At 34.8% G+C, this 23054-nt stretch overlaps 3 protein-coding genes and 1 long non-coding RNA gene across 5 annotated transcripts; 1 reads left to right on the top strand and 3 right to left on the bottom strand.

The window, feature by feature from the left end:
- Positions 1-1009, bottom strand: LOC120133836. The gene is made up of 4 exons (XR_005517127.1): positions 871-1009; positions 747-792; positions 150-203; positions 1-44 (listed from the first exon to the last, which is right to left on the bottom strand). It is a non-coding gene; the product is annotated as an uncharacterized LOC120133836 (long non-coding RNA).
- A 2164-nt stretch (positions 1010-3173) lies between these two features.
- On the top strand, positions 3174-6237 carry LOC120133835 (ferrochelatase-2, chloroplastic-like). Its single transcript, XM_039150344.1, has 9 exons — positions 3174-3330; positions 3476-3827; positions 3935-4078; positions 4418-4519; positions 4980-5083; positions 5162-5288; positions 5413-5565; positions 5650-5750; positions 5849-6237. The coding sequence occupies exons 1-9, from the start codon at positions 3272-3274 to the stop codon at positions 6162-6164; spliced, it is 1458 nt and encodes a 485-aa protein (XP_039006275.1). The 5' UTR covers positions 3174-3271; the 3' UTR covers positions 6165-6237.
- A 5060-nt stretch (positions 6238-11297) lies between these two features.
- On the bottom strand, positions 11298-11982 carry LOC120134109 (abscisic acid receptor PYL2-like). Of its 2 annotated transcripts, XM_039150583.1 has the most exons (2): positions 11415-11982; positions 11323-11377 (listed from the first exon to the last, which is right to left on the bottom strand). In XM_039150583.1, exons 1-2 carry the CDS (start codon positions 11971-11973, stop codon positions 11349-11351), a joined length of 588 nt encoding a protein of 195 aa, XP_039006514.1. In that variant the 5' UTR covers positions 11974-11982; the 3' UTR covers positions 11323-11348. The 2 variants fall into 2 exon arrangements, with proteins under 2 accessions (XP_039006515.1, XP_039006514.1); XM_039150584.1 differs by having other exon boundaries at positions 11298-11982.
- A 1283-nt stretch (positions 11983-13265) lies between these two features.
- Positions 13266-14946, bottom strand: LOC120134065 (protein REVERSION-TO-ETHYLENE SENSITIVITY1-like). The gene is made up of 3 exons (XM_039150544.1): positions 14766-14946; positions 14089-14494; positions 13266-13970 (listed from the first exon to the last, which is right to left on the bottom strand). The coding sequence occupies exons 2-3, from the start codon at positions 14434-14436 to the stop codon at positions 13593-13595; spliced, it is 726 nt and encodes a 241-aa protein (XP_039006475.1). The 5' UTR covers positions 14437-14494; positions 14766-14946; the 3' UTR covers positions 13266-13592.
- Positions 14947-23054: the final 8108 nt, after the last annotated feature.

Genomic DNA, 23054 nt, shown 5'->3' with positions numbered 1-23054 from the left:
AAATTTTGTGGCTTATGATGTACACCAACAATTATGTAAGAAGCCTAAAAGTCCCAAGCATCAAAGCGTATCAGTAGAACTGAGGGAGGATAACCAATGTATGTTTGCAGCATAAGGCCAGTAAGAGAGCATTACTAAAGGTGCCATACCTGTTGCAGAAAGGCTGAATTCTGTGCACCTATGTAACAAGAATCTATAGGAACCTGCAGAAGGTAGCCAGTTAATTAAGACTGGCGACAAGAACACCTTTGAAGCAAGAAAAACTACACATACAAAAGAAAAGAATAAATAAGCCAGTTAGTTGTATCATGCATGTATTCATGTGTATAGGGAGTGAGTAAAATAAAAAACAGTCGCAAACTAAAAAAATGAAAGATGCCAAATTTCATCGACATAATGCAAACCATTCTACTCAAAAACAAGATGGTAGAATGAAAACAATAATATTTCCACTACAAGGTTAAGACCATTTGGCCAACTAGAAGCTGTCATTGTGATACCTACCCTATACATAAATCGCCAAAAAAAAATCCAAACAGCTGCTACGGATGGTAGAAAGAATAGGATATTTAACTTCACAACTACATCTAAAGTTTTCAAGTCACTATAAGAAAGAACATAGAGGACTAGGTTGAATTGAGTTGGTAATGAACTGCAGAATTAATGAAACATGAAATTTGAGAGGAAATTTGACAAATATATATTGAAACAATGAGAAAGAAATACTGGATGTAACATTTGATTACCTCAGAGCGTTGGGCAGAGAATATTGCATTCATGATTGCAACATATCTGAAAAGAAGAAATCATTATGAAGTCTAAAAGCAGAGGTGGAATGTGTGAATAACCATAAAAAGAAAAGGAACTTACTGTTCAGGTCCATCTGGTGATCCCTGCAAGCATAAGATCTGCATACAAATGTTGGTAAAATACCATGAAACATAGTAATAAAAACTAAAGAAGAAAATACATAAAAATTCACCACCATAAGCCAATTACAAAATCTACACGTTTAGTGTTTTTCTTTTTCCAATATGTACCCACAGAAACTCTTCATTTACTTCTCGGTTTGAATATAGCTATTTCAAGTTGTTTGAAATTAAACCACTGTCGTGTCGAGTTAATAATTAAAATATTAAGTAGAATAACATTGATATTTGTTCAAAACACATACAATTATGGTGAATGGAATTATGAAGCTTCATCTTCATCGTCATCTTCTTCATGCTGACAGAAAAGTTACGCAATAAGGAGACTGTTATAGACTTATAGTACACGAAAAGCACAAAAGAAAGAAGAAAAGATGGTCAACAAATGTGAGTAACGTTCAAAAAGAGAAGGGAAAAGGACGAAATGAATGAAACTGAAATGCACGAGGTTGGTGTTGGTTGCAAAAAAGGCTTCTTAAATGGTTATTGATTTCTCGAGAAGAAAGTTTAATTATGCAGATTGTTCTTCATTTAATGGTATTTATTGTTTATTTTTTACAAGATTCTGCTTGCCATTTTGATGAAAACCGGTCACTTGATTCCTTCCTATCTACATTGATGTAAAGGGGGTTTTCTGTGCCGTCAATCCACTTTGGAAATACACTGTCCTATGTGAGTTGATATCCCACATCGTTAGTTTTTGGGAATAAGGGATAAGTCGAATGAATTAAAGGGGATGGGTTTTAGCAAAAGAATATTAACCCATCCACGAGCTTAAGTCGAGCTCACAATCGAGCTTGAATCGAGCTCAAAATCGAGCTTCAATCGAGTCTCGAGCTTCAGTTGAACTCTTGAATTTTTTTCGAGTTTGAGCTTTTTCGAGTTCGAGTCGAGTTTCAATATTATCTTTCGAGTTCGAGTCGAGCTTGAAAATTTTAGACTCGCGAGTTTTCGAATCGAGTCGAACTTATGTTTAAAATTTTCGAGTTCGAGTCAAGCTCGGCAATACTAGAGCTCGACTCGACTTGTTTACACCCCTAGTCCATCCTAAACTATCTCATTTCTCCCGTAACACAATTATGCAATTACCACCGAAAAAAAGCCATTACATGCTTCACGAATAACCTTTTTTTTCTCTTTTGAATTGCCAACCCTTAAATGCAGACCTTTACTTTTGTTTTTAAGAACGTAATCTTTAATTTTAAATTTAAAAATTTGAGTCAAATTAGTAAAATCGTTACAATTTTATGTTAACTCCAAAACGGTCACTTGATTCCTTCCTATCTACATGATGTAAAGGGGGTTTTCTGTGCCGTCAATCCACTTTGGAATACACTGTCCTATGTGAGTGATATCCCACATCGTTAGTTTTTGGGAATAAGGGATAAGTCGAATGAATTAAAGGGGATGGGTTTAGCAAAAGAATATTAACCCATCACGAGCTTAAGCGAGCTCACAATCGAGCTTGAATCGAGCTCAAAATCGAGCTTCAATCGAGTCTCGAGCTTCAGTTGAACTCTTGAATTTTTTCGAGTTGAGCTTTTTCGAGTTCGAGTCGAGTTCAATATTATCTTCGAGTTCGAGTCGAGCTGAAAATTTTAGACTCGCGAGTTTTCGAATCGAGTCGAACTTATGTTTAAAATTTTCGAGTTCGAGTCAAGCTCGGCAATACTAGAGCTCGACTCGACTTGTTTACACCCCTAGTCCATCCTAAACTATCTCATTTCTCCCGTAACACAATTATGCAATACCACCGAAAAAAAGCCATTACATGCTTCACGAAAACCTTTTTTTCTCTTTTGAATTGCCAACCCTTAAATGCAGACCTTTACTTTTGTTTTTAAGAACGTAATCTTTAATTTTAAATTTAAAAATTTGAGTCAAATTAGTAAAATCGTTACAATTTTATGTTAACTCCGTTAATGTGATATTTTAAAATTAAAAAATTAATATGAAAATATGTATGAAAATTATACCTAGAATTATTTTTAATGTTTAAAAAAATTTCGATAAAAATAAATAGTTAACACCACCTGTGGTTTTTTTTATTTAAAAAAAGGCACCGCCTTTACTCGGACCTTCTTGGAAGCTTCTATGGAGGTGTAGGCCTCCATCCTATTTAAGGTCTCCCTTTGAAATGGTCAATGAAAACTCTGGTTTGACTTTAACAATACGGTTGGCCTTTGGGACTGAAGTTTTTCTTTGACTTTTCGATTTTCATAAATAAAAATTTCCCATTTCCTTCTCAACAAACCCTTACAAGAATCTCTCTCAAATCACCTAACACCCATTTTTCTATTGCACTTTCAATTAAAAAAAGAGAGGTCTTCAGATCAAAAATCATGGAGGCTGCGTCTTTATCTGGTTCCAGTCTCTGCAATTATAATGATAGATTTACAAGGTCAGTCTTTTGTTCCTTGCATTTTTGGGGGATTGAATCAAAGGTTTATAATTGGTTTTGGTGAATGAGTTTTAGATCCTAATAACTTGCCTAAATGTTTCCCAAATTACGCCTTCGTTAATTTCTTTATTTTTCTTGTTTCCAGGTCGATTCCTCGGGGTAGATATATAGCCTCTGCATCACGCAATTTCTTTGTGGGACTTAATGACGTTGATAAACCTTCATCGAAACCCCTTGTCATTTCAAGTTCCGATTCGAATACTCAAAATCATAGCGTTCTCAAAGGACGCAATCTCAGCGATGGAGCAATTCAGAAGAGAAATCTGAACTTACAAACGAATTGTGCGGTGGGGGTTTGCACTTTCCCCGAAAATGTTGCGGAATCTCATTTCTCACACGCTGCGGAGGAGAAGCTTGGGGTCCTACTTTTGAATCTTGGCGGTCCAGAGACTCTTAACGATGTTCAACCATTTTTGTATAACTTGTTTGCTGATCCTGTATGTTGATTTTTCTTGCTACTTATATATGTTATTTGTATAAATATTTCTGGGTTTTAAGTTAAGTCTCAATGGTGTGCTGATGGCGATGATGTTTGTTTATGTAGGACATTATACGGCTGCCTCGGCTGTTAAGGTTTCTACAAGGACCACTGGCAAAGTTGATATCTGTTCTCCGAGCTCCCAAGAGCAAAGAAGGGTATGCTGCCATTGGTGGTGGGTCGCCTCTGCGTAAAATAACTGATGAACAGGTAAAATAAATTCCCTTCTTTGCAGAAATTGACATGTTACTTTCATCTTCTAGGCTAGTGTTGTATAGAATTGAAACAATTGTCTTTTCTTTCATATGAATATTTGATACAAAGTGAACGGTGCTATCATGTCATGAAAGTTTTTTTGTTGTTTGCAATTGAAATTATTCAATTATAGCTTGAAGGATTTGTTGCAGGTGGATGCTTTTAGCTTGAAGCTTTTGTTTTTTGTATGGATATTTGTTCAAAGTTAACCACACTATTGATTAGTGTTTTATGATGAAGCTTTTGTTGTTTGCATTTTATTAGTGTATTTATAGCTTGAAATTTTTGTTACAGGCAGATGCTCTTAGAATGGCGTTGGAGGCTAAGAACGTACATGCCAATGTATACGTTGGAATGCGATATTGGTTCCCGTTCACTGAGGAGGCAATTGAACAGGTTTGTGGTATTATTATATCCATGAATGATCTATTGCTATTTCTTTAGGTTTTAGGGTTTATTGTCAAGTTGATCAATATGTTCATAAGGGAGAAATATGGGGAGTACGAAGAAAAGAAAGAATCTACGGTGCTTTGACTCATTTTTCTAAGTATCCACATCCAATGCATCTCTGGATATCGGTATGGGATGTGACCCTCCAAAGACCCACCAAAGTTCGCTGACAAACTTTTTTAAAAAATAGACATACCCATATCCACGACTCACGCCTGAGTTTGAGTAATATAGGAAAACAATGACATGCCCTTCTGCAATTTCATGGCATTGTATGACTATGCCATGATAATTCATTAACTTGAAATTAAAACTCTCGTTATAAGGAACTATCTGATTAGCACTTAATGATCCATCTCCAAATTGCATCGAGTATTTATTGCTTAGGCTTTATTTTATGGAACAGATTAAGCGAGACGGAATAACAAAGCTTGTTGTGCTGCCACTATATCCTCAGTTCTCCATCTCCACAACTGGGTCCAGCTTCCGAGTTCTTCAACGTGTATTCAAGTAGGTTTTGATAATTTGTTTGACACTAAACTATCCATTAGCAGTCTCCTTCATAAATGGCTGTGGGTTAAATTTCAGGGAAGATGCATATTTATCGAGACTACCTGTTTCTGTCATTCTTTCATGGTATCAACGACAAGGTTATATTCAGTCTATGGCGGACTTAATTGAGAAAGAATTGGGTAAATTTGCAAAGCCTGAGGAGGTTGGTTTGATTACTTTGTGTACTTTTCGATGCACAAATTCATCGATTATACTTTTGATAATCTTGAATCATGGTCTCTATTTGATAGACTTTATTGCAATTCTAATAATCCTTAAAACATCAGGTCATGATATTTTTTAGTGCCCATGGGGTACCTGTCAGCTATGTTGAGGACGCTGGGGATCCATACAAAGATCAAATGGAGGAGTGCATCTCCTTAATTATGAAAGAGCTGAAAGCTAGAGGGATTGGAAACAATCACACCCTTGCTTACCAGGTCGATTATAGAACAGAGTTTCTGCTTTCACTTCAAATTTCGTAACTGTTATGCTCTGACTTTTTCTCAATTCTATCCTTCCAGAGTCGAGTTGGACCTGTCCAATGGCTGAAGCCCTACACCGATGAAGTTCTTGTCGAGATTGGTCAGAAAGGAGTGAAGAGTCTTCTAGCCGTTCCAGTAAGGTACACTACTCAAGTTCAAAGATCTTGTTCTTGATGTTTGGTTTTTAAAGGCTCAGTTATGTAGTAAAAATTAACTTCACTTCCATCTCAAATTCCAGCTTTGTGAGTGAACACATAGAGACACTTGAAGAGATTGACATGGAATATAAACATTTAGCTCTGGACTCCGGCATAGAGAACTGGGGTCGCGTGCCTGCTCTTGGGTGCAACTCTTTGTTCATCACCGACCTAGCTGACGCTGTAGTTGAAGCTCTACCATCTGCAAAAGCCTTGTCAACCACAACGGATGATGCTGAAGAAACTGAATTCAACCCCTTAAATTACATTGTCAAAATGTTCTTCGGTTCAATATTGGCATTCATTCTGCTATTGACGCCAAGGGTGGTAATTGCATTTAGGAATGGACTCTTTTAGTGAAAGATTTCAGAGAACCTCAAGTTCGTCAAGATTACGGGGTCAAGTAAGGAGTTTTACTTGATTTTGACAAGCTTGTACGCCCCTCCGAATTTTGGCTTTACACAGATTTGAGATTTTATAGAGCAACCAGAAAACTGTCTCGATGATTTTATAGTCAACAACATGATATATAAACGATTTCGTTACCATCCAGATCTTCCAATGTTTAGGTTCATAATCATGTGTTAAAAATCGAAAAAATATAGAAGAAATTACATTTCACGGGGCATTTTACAACAACCAAAATATGGGTTAAATAGGGGAACTTATGGTGTGCGGCGTCTAAAAAACGGCGTGACTTGTTAAACAAGTGATCGATTAAAATTATATCATTTAACCGGAAATATTATCAAGTACAATAATGTATTAGGTAGTGTTTATATAATGTAATATATAGCGCTTATATTAACCTATTTTCTAACTAAACATGTATATTTAAACCGGTAATATTACAAATTTACTTATTACATTATAATTATCGGTTTTGATGTTTTTGGGATTGATACAATTTTAAATGTATTGACACTTTATGCGTGCACCTCGTTGTGCTTTCATTTTGGGAAAAAAGTATTGACACATATTTAAAGAGTGTCGATACATAATGTAAACCTATTTGCTAATTAACCAGTATATTTTTACCGGTTAGATTGTAAATTTACCTGTTACATAATAATTAGAGATTTCGATTTTTTTTGGATCTATATTTTTCATAAATGCATCAACACTTATGTGTGCACCAGTTTGAGTTCTTCAATCAACAGTTTCAATGACACAAAATCCTAACTAAAACTGACATAACTTTATCGTATAGAGATAATAAGAATATATCATAAGTTTGCGTTGAGACCAAAAGTGTCGATACTTATAATAAAGTATCGACACTTTCAACATATTCGGTAGCTCTTTACCGGTTGTCATTTCGAGACCGGTTTTGTCATATTTTTAACTGTTATATTGTTATGGATCGATACATTTTTATAAAGTATCGACACTTTCAATATATCCGGTAGCGTTTTACCTGTTTTGTCATTTATAGACTGATTTTGTCATTTTTTTACCTGTTATATTGTTATAGATCGATACATTTTTATAAAGTATCGATATTTTCAATATATCCGGTAGCTCTTTACATGTTTTGTCATTTATAGATCAGTTTTGTCATTTTTTTACCTGTTATATTGTTATGGATCAATATATTTTTATAAAATATCGATACAAACCGACAAGCTAAGTTTGCCGATTGCCAAATTTTTTAATATTTATTCATGATTTCCACCTATTACATTATTATTACTCGATATTTAAAATAGCGCTAAATCAAATTTATTAAATATCTTTTAATATATCCGGTAACATCATATATTAGTCATTATTTCCTTAGACAATCCCGTTAAATGGTTGCTTTACGGTCAGGAAAGTGTAAGAACTCTGTTTCCTCAACCACACAAAACATCATACATCTTAAAAGAGAACTGTATTAACTCATCATGAGAGGATCGTTGAAACAAATGGATTCTCCATTTTAATTCTTCTTACAGAACAGAAAATCTTATGTTCAGACAAAAAAAAAACACAGATATTGAACACGCATATCAAAAGCTGTTCTTGTCGACACTTGATTATAGTAATATTTCCACTACGAATGTCAAACAATACATTCTAACCAAAATAGGAGTTGCGATGCCCCAATGCCATTCATCGTGAATGCCTTCCTGTTCATCCATTATGCGATGCTCGACATAATCAACCACGTTCAACCAGCATCAAATTCAGAAAACATGCACATCATAACAAGTTCAAATCGTCAATAAGGAGCAAATAAGTAAAAACAGAGACAAGGGTAATTGTAAACAAATAAAATGGATCAGCAGAGAAGGTTTGATCAACGCAAGGGAGCAATAGGGCAGATGACAAATGTTAAAGCTAAAAGGGAAAATAAACGAATGTTGGGAGAAGTCTAGGCCAGCGTTTAATACTAAAAACGCAGCCCACGCCTTTCATTTCAACCCGCAGCCAATGCTTATTAAAAGCACAGGCTTTGATTGTTGTAGGAGAGGTTGCGAGAGTCCGCAATGCAATCACTTGAAGCAAGAACTGGGGCCCTCTCCCTTTCTCCCTTTCTCCCTTTCTAACTTTGACACCATTATCAGACTACCACCATAAGCTTCCTTGCTCAGACCTTTTACTTTTAAGCCATCATATCCATCAATTTCAAGTATGCAATAATACGAGCCTCGATGAGGAAAAATAGAAAGAACAAGAGTAAATTAGAAACCACCGGAAAAGCCGTTTCCAAACCAAGGACGCTTAGGTTCACCGCCAGGGGAGGCGATGGATAGAATAAAGCTAGCGACAATCTTCTGAACTCACTGCTTGGCCATCTCGTTGCCTCCTATTACTGAAGAAGTTGATGACTGGCCATCGTATTTGCATTCCTTGCGGCGGGCTTCGGGACCTCGAGAGTCCCGTGATTCGCAATTTGTAAGAGAACAAAAAATAAACCCTAGATTGAATAGACGGTGGGGTGTGAACATAAGTAGCGCCAATAAAAAGACAGGTAAACTATGCAAATGGTCACTTGTGTTTAATTAAATTCCTTTTTTTCATTGATATTTTAAAATTATTGATTTGATTATTGATATTATCAATTCGTAATAAATTAATCACTTGCAATTAACTGTGGTTATTGGCAGTGATAGAATGCTGATGTGGTGCATTAATTCGATTTATTTGGCACCGTTTTTTTCGTACGAGATAGCTTTCTACAGTGATTGATTGTGAAGAATTTTGTTTCCTGTTAATACCCCAACGCTACAACAAATGACTGAATGAGATCCTCGTTTTTACAGCAATTAAAGCAGTAGTCGTCATTTTTGCCGACGAAAACCTTCAACTCAGCCATCTCAAGCTTTTACTCAGAACGTAATAGACAGAGATTCATTGAACAGAGAGAAACTTTCTCACATTAAAACGAAAGGGAAAATCTTATCCATATTGAACCATTTATTTCTTCCGACGCTTTACACATGTATTGAAAGCTTTGCACTGTACTTGTTTCAACAAAAATTTCCAAGGGAGAAAGATTATCAAACATAAACAGAAAGAAATCTTTATCATATGTAAAGTGATTTAATTGTGTTCTCATCAATGATTCAATCATGAAAAAAAACACCACTAGTATATTTATGTTATAGTCAGTCCAAAATTGTTCATTACCGATTTCCTCTAGTGGCTAGTGCAATGTTCTCCTATCTTTCAAGGTATTCACCTAGTATAATTTGTTTTTTTACTTATCCTAATTGTCTCAAATTCTTTTTGAATGTTATATAAGAGATCAAACTCGGAGAAACTATGAAGTAATGGTTCAAGCGACAATACTTTATTAGCCTAAGGCCCAATTATTACAAAGTAAGCCTACTGGATTAAGGTAGACCGGCCGACAAATAATAACATGCTAGCCGACCCACTTGATCAACACATGCTAAGTAGGTTCGTCACCTTTAATTTTTTAACTCATCTTTCTCTCTATATTTTTTAGGTAAAAAAAATTTATTAAATGATCCCATGGTTAAAGGGAGTATTATTTTCTCTTGGAGTCTTAAGAGAAAAGAGAAAGAAAAAATAAGCTTATCTGTCTCCTCTATTTTTCTAGACTTGCCCTTATCAAAATAAAGTGATGTGATCACGGAAAATAAAAGGTTATGGATTTCATTATGAAATACATCCACAAGCTTTATTTCTGCTATTGACACACACATATGAATAGCTCTAATTGGCTAAGATTGTGGTTTGAGAAAAAGAAAACGAGTATTTTAATGGGATTGATTTCATAGTCACATGTCCCTTGAAGTTTGCTCAAAACTTTGCACCAAGGAAAGGTGATATGTTTGACTTTTTTCCACCACATTGGAACCACACGAAGATGTTTTATTCACCATCTTAACTTTCTCTTCTTTAAACCCCATGATCTTCAAGATTTTCTATCATTTTCAAGAAAAACCACCACATGATTCATTGGTTTTAGTGTATACGACTAATTACATCTATAACTTATATGGATTTCAAGTGTGCGATGGATATAGATATATATTTGATGTGGGTAAAGGAAATAGTGTTCTTTATAAAGATATTGAGTTCAAAAAATTATGTCTGTAGAGTATGTATACATTATCATAGGGAAACAACCATCCTAAACTACCTTATTATCATCCTAAGCTATTAAAAAATATTTAATTTATCATTTTTATATATTTAAAAAATCAATTTTCACGTAATAAAAAGATTCAAAGGGAAACAATAAACAACTTTCTTCTTCAAAGTTCAAACCCCTCCCTCGAATCTTCCAAGTTATTTAATGATTCTTTAATATAATCAATCGAATTACATATGGAATTATTCCACGTCAACAACTTATAGAACAAGGGATTAAAAGCTCTTAGAAATAATTTTTTTTCCTCTTCTTCTAAATAGGAATTGTTCAAAAAAACATATATCATTCCTTTTATGAATATATATTTAACTTATAAACAGTGAAAACTTATTTTTATACCTAAAAATTTTGATTTCAAAAGCTATTTTTGTTTTCATTTTCTTAAAATATGAAAGAAAATAGATAAAATGTATTTAATTAAAATATTTAAAAAATATTTTTATTAATATGAGATAAGTACAAAGTAATGTTTGATCAAAGACTTCAACCATTTGATATTAAATGCACATATCTATGATGTATAGGGTGCTCGAACTCAAAATCTCAAATAATAATAATAATAATTCTTTAACCAATAAGATCACTTGATTCGTGCATCATCACACTATTATAAACAAGAGATTAGAGCTAATGAAAATGTAATACTATGCATCATTAGAAATTATATTTTCAACATCAATACCATCATCAGAATAGACTCATACACCAAGATTATCTTTATTTATATAATTTTTAGGACGAAATTTCAGCTTTTCTTCTCGACGTTTAATTATAACAAAAATGAAAGATGAATGGTTTTTTAATCAATTATTAGAGATTAAAATAATATAGCTCAAATATTCATCACCCAACAGGAACTAAGATATACAAACCAATCCCCAAACCCCACTAATAATCAAATAACAAAAAGAACAAATCCAACTTCTCAAAATCTAGATTGACCATCGTTTCCAAAGAGAATCTTACCCATCTTCTTCTCAAAATATCTGATCAATGATCATGTCCACGAAGAGAAGCCATTGCAATAACCGCAAGCTTCTGCAGATTCAACTTCACTACTGTGTCCACAAACATCTTTGTATCTTCCCCGGTGTTCCCTTCTGGTATATCCACTGTATAGGACTCCAAAACGATGGTGTACACTTTCCCTTCTTTATGGAACTCATTCACCGAGGTGACCGACCTGTAGTTCCTCAGCCTGTGCTCGCCTCCCACCACCCGAAAGCTTAGTATATGCTTCTCGTCGTCCAGAATCTCAAGCCTCTCGGTGCTCGTCGATGCGGGAAGGCCCGAAATGACGGTGACTTCCCTGATGCTACCGACGCCTCCGTCGCCGCACATGTTGCAGCTCTTGATGAAGTGCTTGTATTTCTGGGGCTTTTCGAAGCTCCGGATGAATGGCCACACGGTTCGAACCGGGGCGTCGATGCGTTGCGTTATTAGCGACGTGCATGTGTTGGGGATCGGTTCGAATTTGTGGTATGTTTGAATGAGGGGCTTCAGCTCGGAATAGTCTTCTTTGGATAGGCCATGAGGGGGCGTTTCCGTTGCGTCCATGGGTACTGGAGAAAAAAATTGATCTCGTTCGATGAGGTTAATGAATAAGTGTTGCGATTATTCTATTTTGGGGTACGACATACGATAGGAAGGGGGTGACGACTGGTGGGAGTTCGACGTTAGAAAATGTGGGCTGTGGTGGTTGATTTTACAGTGTCATATGAAATTTAGAGATTTGGGGTTTATCAATTTAGGAGATTTAGGGATTTGAATAATTTAAGAAGTTTAGGGGTTAGAAAATTAATGAATTTAGTATTTTAAAAAAGAAAAATAAAAAAAACTTAAAAATCATGTTACATGTCAAGGATTGATTGGATAACAAATTTTTCAATTGTCGTTAACAGTTAGGAATCTTAAATAGTGATGAAATAAATGTTAGACACCACTTTGACTAGAAAAATAAAATTCGACACCTAAAACAAGCACGAGGTATAATTTGATTACTTATCTTTTAATAGTCTTAAAAATATATAAATATTTTAAGTTGAATAATTAATGATTTTAACTATTTAAATTAATATTAAGTTGAATAATTAATGGTTTTAACTATTTAAATTAATCAGTGACATTATAAAAATATAGAGTTTGAGCATAGTAGGACCAAAATCAAAATTTGAACCATATCTATGTTTTTGTTGGGGAGATATGCCCTTTGGGGACATTGGACTTTTGAACCAACCAAGTGAGTAGTTTGAGCTTTTGTCCTTCCCTATTAAAAAATGTGCTTACTTCTAAATTATACAAGTTAGGCAATACGATAGCTATATTTGGTATGGACTTTGTCTTTAGCTTCCTTGAGATTCTATTCATCGTGATTGGGGTTTGCTCTTTTGGGGAGATTACAAAAATGGATTAGTCATTATCATGTGATTTTGATTAATACTTTAATAGTAACACGATTATCATCTTAATAAATCTTAAAAACAAATATGGATTAGTCATTAGTCGAGCACTTTGTTATCTTAATTACTCCTTTATTACAATTTGTTGGTGAAGAACTTATCTGTATTCGACAGCTCCGAAGGTTTGGGTAATGAATATGTTGATTTGAAATCATGGCAAACAACCTTTTGTCTACCAAAATTGTGTAATAATCCAATAGTTTATCTGAATCAACGTTTTTAAAGTGATGTCTTATGACCCTTATCTTAAACCCTTTGTTTTTTTTTATAAAAAAATATTATTACTTCGTTTCTCGTTAATCAGCATCAAAATATAGATAAATCCAAGAATATTAATACTGATTAACATAAAAGAAGAAAGCAAAGCTCGTTGCCCGACACAAGTTGAGATTGTTCTTGAAGCACATATATCTATGTCTGCTTATATTTATATATAATAAAATTGTGATTACCAGTTAAATGAGAGGAACATGTAGGGGGTTGGGAGTTATGGTCCACTGCTTTAAAGGCAAAATATACTGCGGATTCGAGGATTTCATGTGACAAATCTAACAAACGTCCCCTCTCCTGTGATCTTTAACTTTCACCTTATGGATCAGATTAGGCTCCAAAGGTAATATTATTCAAAAATAAATTATTGGATCAAGTAACCTTCAACTTTGACCAGTTGCTCTAGCATTCCAAAATGGTTTTCAGATAGAAAGTTCCCAATACAAACTACCCCATGAGGAGTAGAGAGAATAGGAACAATCCAACCAAGAATGGCCAGCCGACCAATACTAACCCGAGGCAGAGCACCACCATGGAAGGGAGGAAAGATCTTATTATTGACATGTTGTCGACCCAATGACCCTTAAATAGTATTAGAGCAGCCACCGTTAGCATGTTCCAATCCATCGATCCGTTGTAGCAGAGTCGGTTGAGACAATTTGCAACAAATGAATGTGAGTTGCATGTGAAGAGGTTGTAGCTCTTGTGCTCAAAATAACGTATACTCGACCGTAACGCATCGTCCCATGTGACCGCTGTCCCGTATTCGGAATGCTGGTAACCTTGCTTGCATGTATGCACGGACATGTTCAGAGGAAAGCAACACAAGTTCAACAATAAAAGTAGTTAATGACAAAAATTAACTCAAATAACAGTATATGCCTTTGTGTGCATGAAGAGATGTAAAAAAGGTTCGACTTGGAGTATCTGCATGAAACTATACCTTTTCTCTATCAAGTTTAACATATCGAGCTGTGGCACCGAAAGAGAATTCATCAACATTCACAATATTCGATCCTGAAAAGTCGAGAATAGCTCCATCCTCCTGGCAAATGCCAAGAAGTCCAATGAAGGGTGCCAACCATGAGACAACAGGGAGAGGAGTCCAAACTCGACAGCAAGGGAACTTTGCATTCCTTGAATCAATTTCATCTAATGGCCACAGTTCATGCTGAATTTTATAAGTGGAACTCATAAGTTCAACATCATAAGCTTGTTTTAAATCCATTATAGGAAGTCTTCCTTTTTGACATACAGATCGTTGCAGTTCTTGGTGGTCAACTATCACCATTTCAAGCAGCACACTCAGAAGTTGGCAAAAATATACTCACAAAGATGATAGTATCATTCTACAAAAAGAAATAATGTTACCTTAGAAAGAAAAACAAAATATATATGACTATCGCCGAATACATGGAAAAAGCTTTTAAAATCGAACCCGTTGCGGACACGTAATGTATCCAACACCGGAAAACGAGCACTGAATAACATAGAATCTAAACGTACACATTGAATCTTCGCGTAAGTTAAAATTCAATCAAGAAAAAGAAGAACAGAGCCAAACATAAGGGAGGAACTGTAAAATTTGGAGAAATGATGAAAGCTGTTAGTTTTACTAACCTGCAGCCTTTTGCTTTGAGGAAAAAAAAACAAAAGGAAATTATAAATGAAGGGTATTGCTTTGATTGCTGTTGGCTGTAGCCTGTTGCTTGCTGTTGTTCAATTTGAAGAAGGAAGCAAAGAAGTGATTTATATATTGGGAGAGAAGAAATTAAATAGGGAAAAAAATCAAAGAATAAGTAAATAAATAAACAACATTATTACTGAAATATGTTTGATTTGGCACTGGAAGAAGGTGCATGAACCTGAACCGTTTCTGGATTTTTTTAGTACCTGGGGAAGGTGGGACCTCTCACCATCCCTTCACGGTGGCCCCCGTGAATGGTGTTTTATGCATGGTTTTTAGAATCGGTCAAGTCAGAAGAACCGGACGACGTCATAATTATTTAAAAATTAAATAAAAATATAAAAAATATTTAATAAAAAATAATTTTTTATATCACAAGTCATATTCAAAGCAAGTCATAACATATATAAGTTAAAAAATCATAAATCAAGTGAAACAAAATGATTCAAATTAACTACAACAATATTTAAGGTAAAACATATTAAATAATATAATTATATAACTATAATTAAAAAATAAATTTGCGGTTAAAAAAATCATAACAAAATGATATTGTTTGGTTTAATTTTTTTTTAAAAACAATCTCACATGGCTAAGAAACATAGAAGAACATCCCAAAAGTCTAAAGAGTAAAAATATGATAACAAAACAATCTCACATTGCTAAGAAACATAGAAGCGCATCACAACTAACTTCTATAAATAATAGAGGTAATTTGGCATTCAAAATCATGGAGTCTTTTGGTGAGCATTGAGTGAACTATTCTTTCACTTCATTCAAGCTCGAATTTTAGGCTTCCATCGAGCTTCTAATTTTTTTTTGAGTTCAAGTCTTTTTGAGTTCAAGTTTCAATATTATATTTCGAGTTTGAATTGAATTTGATAATTTTTAGCTTGTGAGTTTGAGTTGAGTTGAGTTGAACTTACTTTTAAAGTTTTTAAGTTCGAGTCGAGCTCAGCAATACTCGAGTTCGACTAGGCTCGTTTAACAAACGACGTTGTTTGGTTTAATTTTTTAAAAAAACAAAATCCCAGTTTTTCTCAGTTTTTTCCGGCTTTCAGCCGGTCCTGTTCGAACGGTTCAGCGGTTCTGGTCGGTTCACTAATAACGGTTCAACCGGTTTAAATTGAACCGAACTAAACAACGATTCTCGATTAAACCGGTTGAACCGACCGATTTGATCCGGTTTTCAAAACAGAGGTTTTATGTTATAATTTTATTCAGAAATTATCTCTGTTTATGCTCAAAAGCCGACGTTTTCCTTTATAGAAGTTTAAAAAGTTATATTTCATGTCTATAATAAATTATAGATATATTATATTAAAATATTTTTATTTAATAATTTAGCTTTTTTACCCAAAAATCACACTGACAATAATTAAATTACATGTGAGACACCGTTTTAGAAATTTTTACCGATCTACCATCCGTTCCTTTTATAATCGTTTCTGAATTTCTGGCCTTTAAACTCTTCCCTCGGCTATAAATAAGACCCCTCAACCGTAAGCATCACCCCCATCAATTCCTATTATATTTTCTTAACCAGTTCGTTCGATCTTTTGTTGTAAGGTAATTTTTTTAATATATTATATTTATTTTAAATATGATTATTTGAAAAAAAATATTGTACTAATTATTTTCTATTATTTTTTGTGGTTGTAAAATTGGAAAGCGGGATCATACGTCGAGACATTTTTTATGATACGATAATAATATAAAATTATACCATTTAAATTATTGTTAATATTTTTAGATTTTTATTAGGTAATATTTTAATTCATATATTATTTATTTAATTAGTATATTTCAACTATTATTTTTGCATATATAAGACTATTAATCTTTCAAACTCTCATAATGACAAGTATTTCAACTATTGTTTACTATGATGGAGAAATTCAGGAAGATGAAACCGGCGTTGTGTTCGCATCAAATCATTCTGTTAAAATATCCTTCAAGAGAAACATACTCTTGAGGAGCTTATAACGAAGATTTCAAGGAAGGTTCATGTTGGAAGTACTAGAAGACTGTCATCGCTTCAGCATGGATTTCCAACATCAGTGTTTCTGTTAACTTATACAGCGTTCGAACTATCAAACGATGACGATGTTGCAATGATGGTTTATTCTTAAAATAATTATTCAGACGCCGATATAGATATGTAAAATTTATTAAAGTGTGTGTTTTTCGTGGTATGTCATTATGCTTCCACTATGACCTGGCTCAACTAGCTGATCAAGTTGACAGCCTAACTACAATAATGTGTAATGATTTTAACGTCATAATGGGAAATCCACATCATGGTGTCATCCCATCAAGTTTAATGGTGAGACATTCATCAGCAACTCCTTACGATCTGTATCGAGGTGGGTCCATAAACAATCTGTATAGAAACATCACGTCCAGTTCAAGGGGAAGGCATTCACCTGTCAATTTCTTTGACCTGAATATAGATATGCCCTCGACGCAGCAATCTATGCAGTTTCCATTTGAAACGATACCTTTAAGCTCCAGGGGCATTCAACTACGAGCTTATTCGACTTCAATGTCGAGATGCCTTCAAGTTCAAAGGGAAGACATCCAACTACCAGCTTGTTCGACCTAAATGTCGACAGTGAAGATGAACCCTCATCTCCACCAGAAGAACCTCTTCGTGAGCCAGGTGCAGATGGTGCTGAGACTGAACTATTCGTTCACCAGAATCACCGCAGTTCAACATAGACTCTGATGATGATGATGATGCAGATGAAGTTCCAATAAATGTGGTACACACTGAACCTCCAGCACACATGTATAAAGTTGAGATTTCATGCAAAGAAGAAGCGATGATGGCAATTGAGAATTACAATATTCGTAATTATGTTCAGTCCAGAGTCGACCGCTCTACCATCGAAAAGTATGTCTGCCACTGTATCCAACGTGATAACGGATGCAATTGGATGGTTCAAGTATCAAAGAGGAAGAGAATAAATAATATATGGGAACTAACGATATACAACGGTCCTCACACATGCTGTGTTGGAGGGATCAACCAGGATCATCCCAACTTGGACTCCGACATGATCTGTCAAGCCATCATGCACATGGTAAAAGCAAGCTCTCATATATCTATTGTTGTGTTGATTTCAGCAATACAATCGTAGTATGGGTATACCGTCTCATACAAGAAAGCATGGAAGGCATAACATAATGTCATTAAAAAACTTCAAGGCGAATAGGATACATCTTACAACGAACTACCAAGTTGGTTTAGGTGGTGCGCAGTTGAATCATGAGACACTTATGGACTTCAAAACTTACCATGCATACCACAATGATCGAGTTCTTCGCGATCGATGCCAATTCTATCAGTTTTTTTAGACTTACCCATAATGCATTAAAGCTGTGAAATACTCCAAGTTCGTGGTCCAAATCGACTGGACATTCTTGTATGGAAAATACAAGTTTTACTATTTGTAGTCCAAGATGTTAATCGCAACATTCTTCTAGTTGCTTTTGCCCTTGTTTAAGGAGAAATACAGATTCTTGGTCATTTTTCCTCCTAAAATTACGCTCACATGTTATCACGAGGGGAAAATCTGTGTCATTTCAGATCGCAGAGCTGAGATTAAATCAGCAATGGATTCTTTAGGCCCAATGTGGTAACCACCCTATGTCTTACATAGGTATTGTATCTGACACATTGTTGCAAACTATCATGGAAGATTCAAGAAGAATGATGAGCGCCCATTACTTGTGTGCATGGGTACGTCAGAATGCTTTTTTTTTTTATCAATCATTTTCATTTTTTATGGAAACAAAGTTAGTAAGTTCTATATTTGATGCTCAAGTTACGAACTACTACCTCAAACATTTGAATCCATGCTTCAAGAGTTGCGGGAAAAGAACGAGGAATGATATAATTACATCAACCTCATCAATAAAGAAATGTGGACAAATGCATATGATGGTGGATATCGATATGGACACATGACGACCAACTTGGCTGAGGCAATCAATTCGACCTCAAAGGGGACACGTCATTTACAAATAAATGGAAAAGAACGAGGAATAATATAATTACATCAACCTCATCAATAAAGAAATGTGGACAAATGCATATGATGGTGGATATCGATATGGACACATGACGACCAACTTGGCTGAGGCAATCAATTCGACCTTAAAGGGGACACGTCATTTACAAATAATTGATTTGGTAAAAATGACATATTTTCGTTTAGGAACGCTTTTTGCGAAACTCGGGGGACAAGCTCAAACATGGATGTAAAACAGTCATGTCTATCACACTAGATTAGTTACAAATCTATAAAAAAGAATTGATGCATCAAATGAAATGTCTGTAACAAGCTTCTCTAAAACCCATGAATTTTTTCATGTCCTAGAGATCCCGCTACCACTTCAAGGGATTCAAGCTAACTCGTTCAGAGTTAATCTATGAGACAAATGTTGCGACTGTGGGTTTTTTCAAGCTCTGAAGTATCCATGCTCTCATGTTATAGCAGCTTGCTTGTATACTCGTAAGGATTATAATCATTTTGTGGATCCCGTATACCTACTATCAGAAGTGTTTAAGGTATATAAATTTGAGTTCCCCCCATAGGTAATGAAAAAGACCTATGAAGTTCAGAATTGGTTTTCGATTGTACCAGATCCGTCCTTATTGAAGGACTATGGTCGTCCAAAATCCACTTGAATTCATTGTGATATGATATTCGATAAACATCTAGAGAAAACAAAAGATGTGGGTATTGTAGAAACACGAGATACAGTAGAAAAAAATGTCCATCTTTTTTGTCATCAAGTAACCGTTGATGTTGTGCTTGATGTAGTTATTGTTTATGAAAGAATAGTTTTTGTAATTTAATTTACATTTACTTTAATTTAATGTCATTTGATCATCTTCGATTAATTAAAAAAGAAAACGTTACAAGACAAGGGATTAAAATTCACTAAATAACAAACCCGTTTGCTAGAATTAAGTAATAAACAAAATAATAAAACCATTTGCTTGAATTAAGTAATAAACAAAATAATAAAACCATTTGCTTGAATTAAGTAATAAACAAAATAAATTAAGTAATAAAAGATAAATAATTAAAAAATTACAATTGTTTGTAAATAAAAAAATTAAATACAAAAAAATTAAATATATGAATTTATCGATGCCTACGTCTTGAATGTGTTCCGCAGGGCGGTGGCTGTCTGTCTCGAGGAGGATTTCTTCGTATAACTTGTTATGACTCCTCACTCTCATCATCATCATCATTATCATCAGGAGCAAATACATTTTGTTGATGAAGAACAAATGGCGATGTTGCACCTCCATAAAATAAGGACTGGAGGTGTATGACTGACTATCACACCGCTCATAGAAAACTGGGAAAACCGAGAAAAAACTAACATCGATGAGTGAGAAAATTGAACATGAGGTGTATGTGCGGCAGCCATCGGTGGTGAAGCTGGATTCGCCAAATAACCAACATATAAACCCCAAGTTAGATCTGCAAACAGAAAACCATAATATCCTCTAAGAGGAGTCATATAACTCTGCGGCGGTGGCAACATCTGGTATGAAAACGATAGTAGCGCATCTGATATGGCTACAGAGTCATCTGAAACGGTTGCGGAGTATACATCGATATAGACGGTAGCTGCTGTGAAGGTTTCAGTACTACAACTGAGGACGAACCAGAAGCAATGCTCTCTGTCCATAAGTCGGGAGACGATGGGGTTGTGTCGATAGACGTCTTTGTCGACGTCGATGAATGCTCTCGCCTCGTGCTTCCTCGAAAAGTAGGAACGGTTTCCTGTTCCTGTTGAACTACTCGTAATAACCATATGCAACCGTCAAATGGTCCACATAAATGGGTTCTCTATGGTGAAGACGCCTACATCAGCCCTCCCATATCATGACCCACTCATAATGCTTCAGCAACCAGTCCATTTTTTTGCCGTGTCGATCGGTACTATACAAATCGTCGAGATTTTTAGGTGCTTTCGGAATTTATTGTACAAAACTAAATTGTCGGAGCACGCGATCAGTGGGATGCCACTCGATAATCGCATAATAGATCAGAGGGACCACTGTCATCCAAACATTTAATGGGCCCCATAGGTCTTGTGGGATGCAAATCTTTATCTCTTCAGTACAATAAGGAGTCTATTCAAACTAAAATAAATATATATAATTCTTATTAAAATAATAATCTCATAATAAAACGATAATTAAAAATATACATATCTTTGTGCCAGCCTTTTTATCAATGAGTATCCTAATTGATTCTAAGTCATCCGGTAACTTCCGATGATCTTTCCTTGCAGTAAACCGCCTATTGAATGAAATAAATTTTATTATATACTAAATAAAATTATTAATATACAAAATCAGTATTGCAATTACCTCAATAATAGCGAGAAGACCAAAGGGTTCTTCACAACCAGACATAAAAAGGGTATGTGATACCATACCCAATATTGCAGTAGAAGGAGACATCTGTCGATAGCATTTTTCCTAAAGTCAGTTGCTTGACACATTTTCCTATAGAGAAATGCCAAAACTATCGAGCCTCAACTCAATATGCCAGCTATATGAAAATCGTCGAGGTGATACAACCACATACAGTGAACTTGGTTGCGCGATTTGTCCAACATCAGGAACCCTCCTATCAACCGTAGTATGCATGCTCGTGCATACATTTTTACTTCCCCCTCTGAGGCGTCGCTACTCAAACGCTTGAATGTTGCATCCAACCAATTTAACGGAATCCGACCACCATTAAAATTAGGCGGGACACCTCAAAGATACTCCTGACACAATGAATGCCAGTCACCATGCGCCACCCCAGAAAGCACATCTCCATCTATCGGAAGCCCCAAGTGCATGGAAACATCCTCCAACGTAATCGTGCACTCTCCGCACGGAAGATGAAATGTGTGTGTCTCCAGTCTCCACCGCTCGACCAATGCAGAAATCAGGTTAGATTCTACGTTACAGTGCCCTTCGTATCTAGCTATGTAACTGAATCCAACCTCGACTAAATACGACCATACAAGACTTGATATCTCTAACTTAAGATTACGGATAAAGGGATCTAATATACGATTTCTCTCCTAATTTAATAAATATTATAGAAATTAATATATAAACTAATACTAAAAAATAAATAAATAAATAAAATATTAACAATAATTAAAATTAAAATATAATTTAAAAATAGTATTGTGTCAACAAAATACATCGAGATATAATGTCCATATAAAAGAAGCAGCATGTCTTCTATTTTAGAATTGCAAAAATAAAAAAAAATTATTATAATATAATTTAATAAAATACTAAAATATTAATTTATTACAATATTATAATATTTTACCTTCTAAATAGAATTTGACCGGGTTTGAGCTTTATGATGGTTTAAGCTTTTAGATGATTAAAGAGGATTTGAAAGAATTTTAGATTTTGGTGTGTTTGAATGAATAAAGGAGGTGGTATTTATAGGGTTGAGGGATGGGTTGGGCTGGATGGGGTAATTAATTGGGGGAGTGTGAACGATTGACATTTAATTGAAAGGCGTGGATGATGATTTGCGCCTTTCTGGCACGTGTCATAATTACAGAAAAGAGCGGATGATGATATGCGCCTTACGTTGATGTGACGGCAGCTCGGGTAAGGCGCAGCGGATGATGATCTACGCCTTGCCAGCTCGGTAAGGCGCAGATGATGATCCGTGCTTTTCATTATGTGACGCCACATCAACGATGATCCACACCTTTATGCAAAGAGTGCTAGATCGATAATATTTTCTGAAACGATGTCTAACAGGTAATTAGTACTTATCAGAGTAATTTTTGGGTAAAAACGCTTAATAATTTGATGTTATATAATTTTAAGAATGATCGGTAGGAAGGAAATATTATTTTAAAAACAACTTTAGGTTTTTTTAATAATAGTATTTGTATAGAAAATTTTGAACATATATTATCTTATAATCACTTTAACCTAATAAAAAATTCAATATATAAAATTTTACTAAATGATGTATAAAGTTATATCTATTAATGTTAATATTGATTACAATTACAATTATTATTATTATTTTTCAATAGTATAAGTGATTATAAGATAGCATATGTTTATAAATTTTCTTAGTCATTGAGAACATACACTCTTTGCCGACGCATGCTTATTGTATTTTCAAATGTACATAATTGTTAATATATAT

The sequence above is a fragment of the Hibiscus syriacus genome, unplaced genomic scaffold (assembly GCF_006381635.1).
Source record: "Hibiscus syriacus cultivar Baekdansim isolate YM2019G1 unplaced genomic scaffold, ASM638163v2 tig00110597_pilon, whole genome shotgun sequence".
NCBI classification, from domain to species: Eukaryota; Viridiplantae; Streptophyta; class Magnoliopsida; order Malvales; family Malvaceae; genus Hibiscus; species Hibiscus syriacus.
This window is presented reverse-complemented; position numbering and strand designations above follow the sequence as displayed.

Coding starts and splice junctions, on each gene's coding strand:
- LOC120134109 (XM_039150583.1), bottom strand. CDS start 11,973: ATGGACGCAACGGAAACGCCCCCTCATGGCCTATCCAAAGAAGACTAT. Junction 11,378..11,414: donor GGCTTCTCTTCGTGGACATG/ATCATTGATCAG, acceptor AAGATGGGTAAG/ATTCTCTTTGGAAACGATGG.
- LOC120134065 (XM_039150544.1), bottom strand. CDS start 14,436: ATGGTGATAGTTGACCACCAAGAACTGCAACGATCTGTATGTCAAAAA. Junction 13,971..14,088: donor TTAAACTTGATAGAGAAAAG/GTATAGTTTCAT, acceptor TTGTTGAACTTG/TGTTGCTTTCCTCTGAACAT.
- LOC120133835 (XM_039150344.1), top strand. CDS start 3,272: ATGGAGGCTGCGTCTTTATCTGGTTCCAGTCTCTGCAATTATAATGAT. Junction 5,084..5,161: donor GTTCTTCAACGTGTATTCAA/GTAGGTTTTGAT, acceptor GTTAAATTTCAG/GGAAGATGCATATTTATCGA. Junction 5,289..5,412: donor AATTTGCAAAGCCTGAGGAG/GTTGGTTTGATT, acceptor TTAAAACATCAG/GTCATGATATTTTTTAGTGC.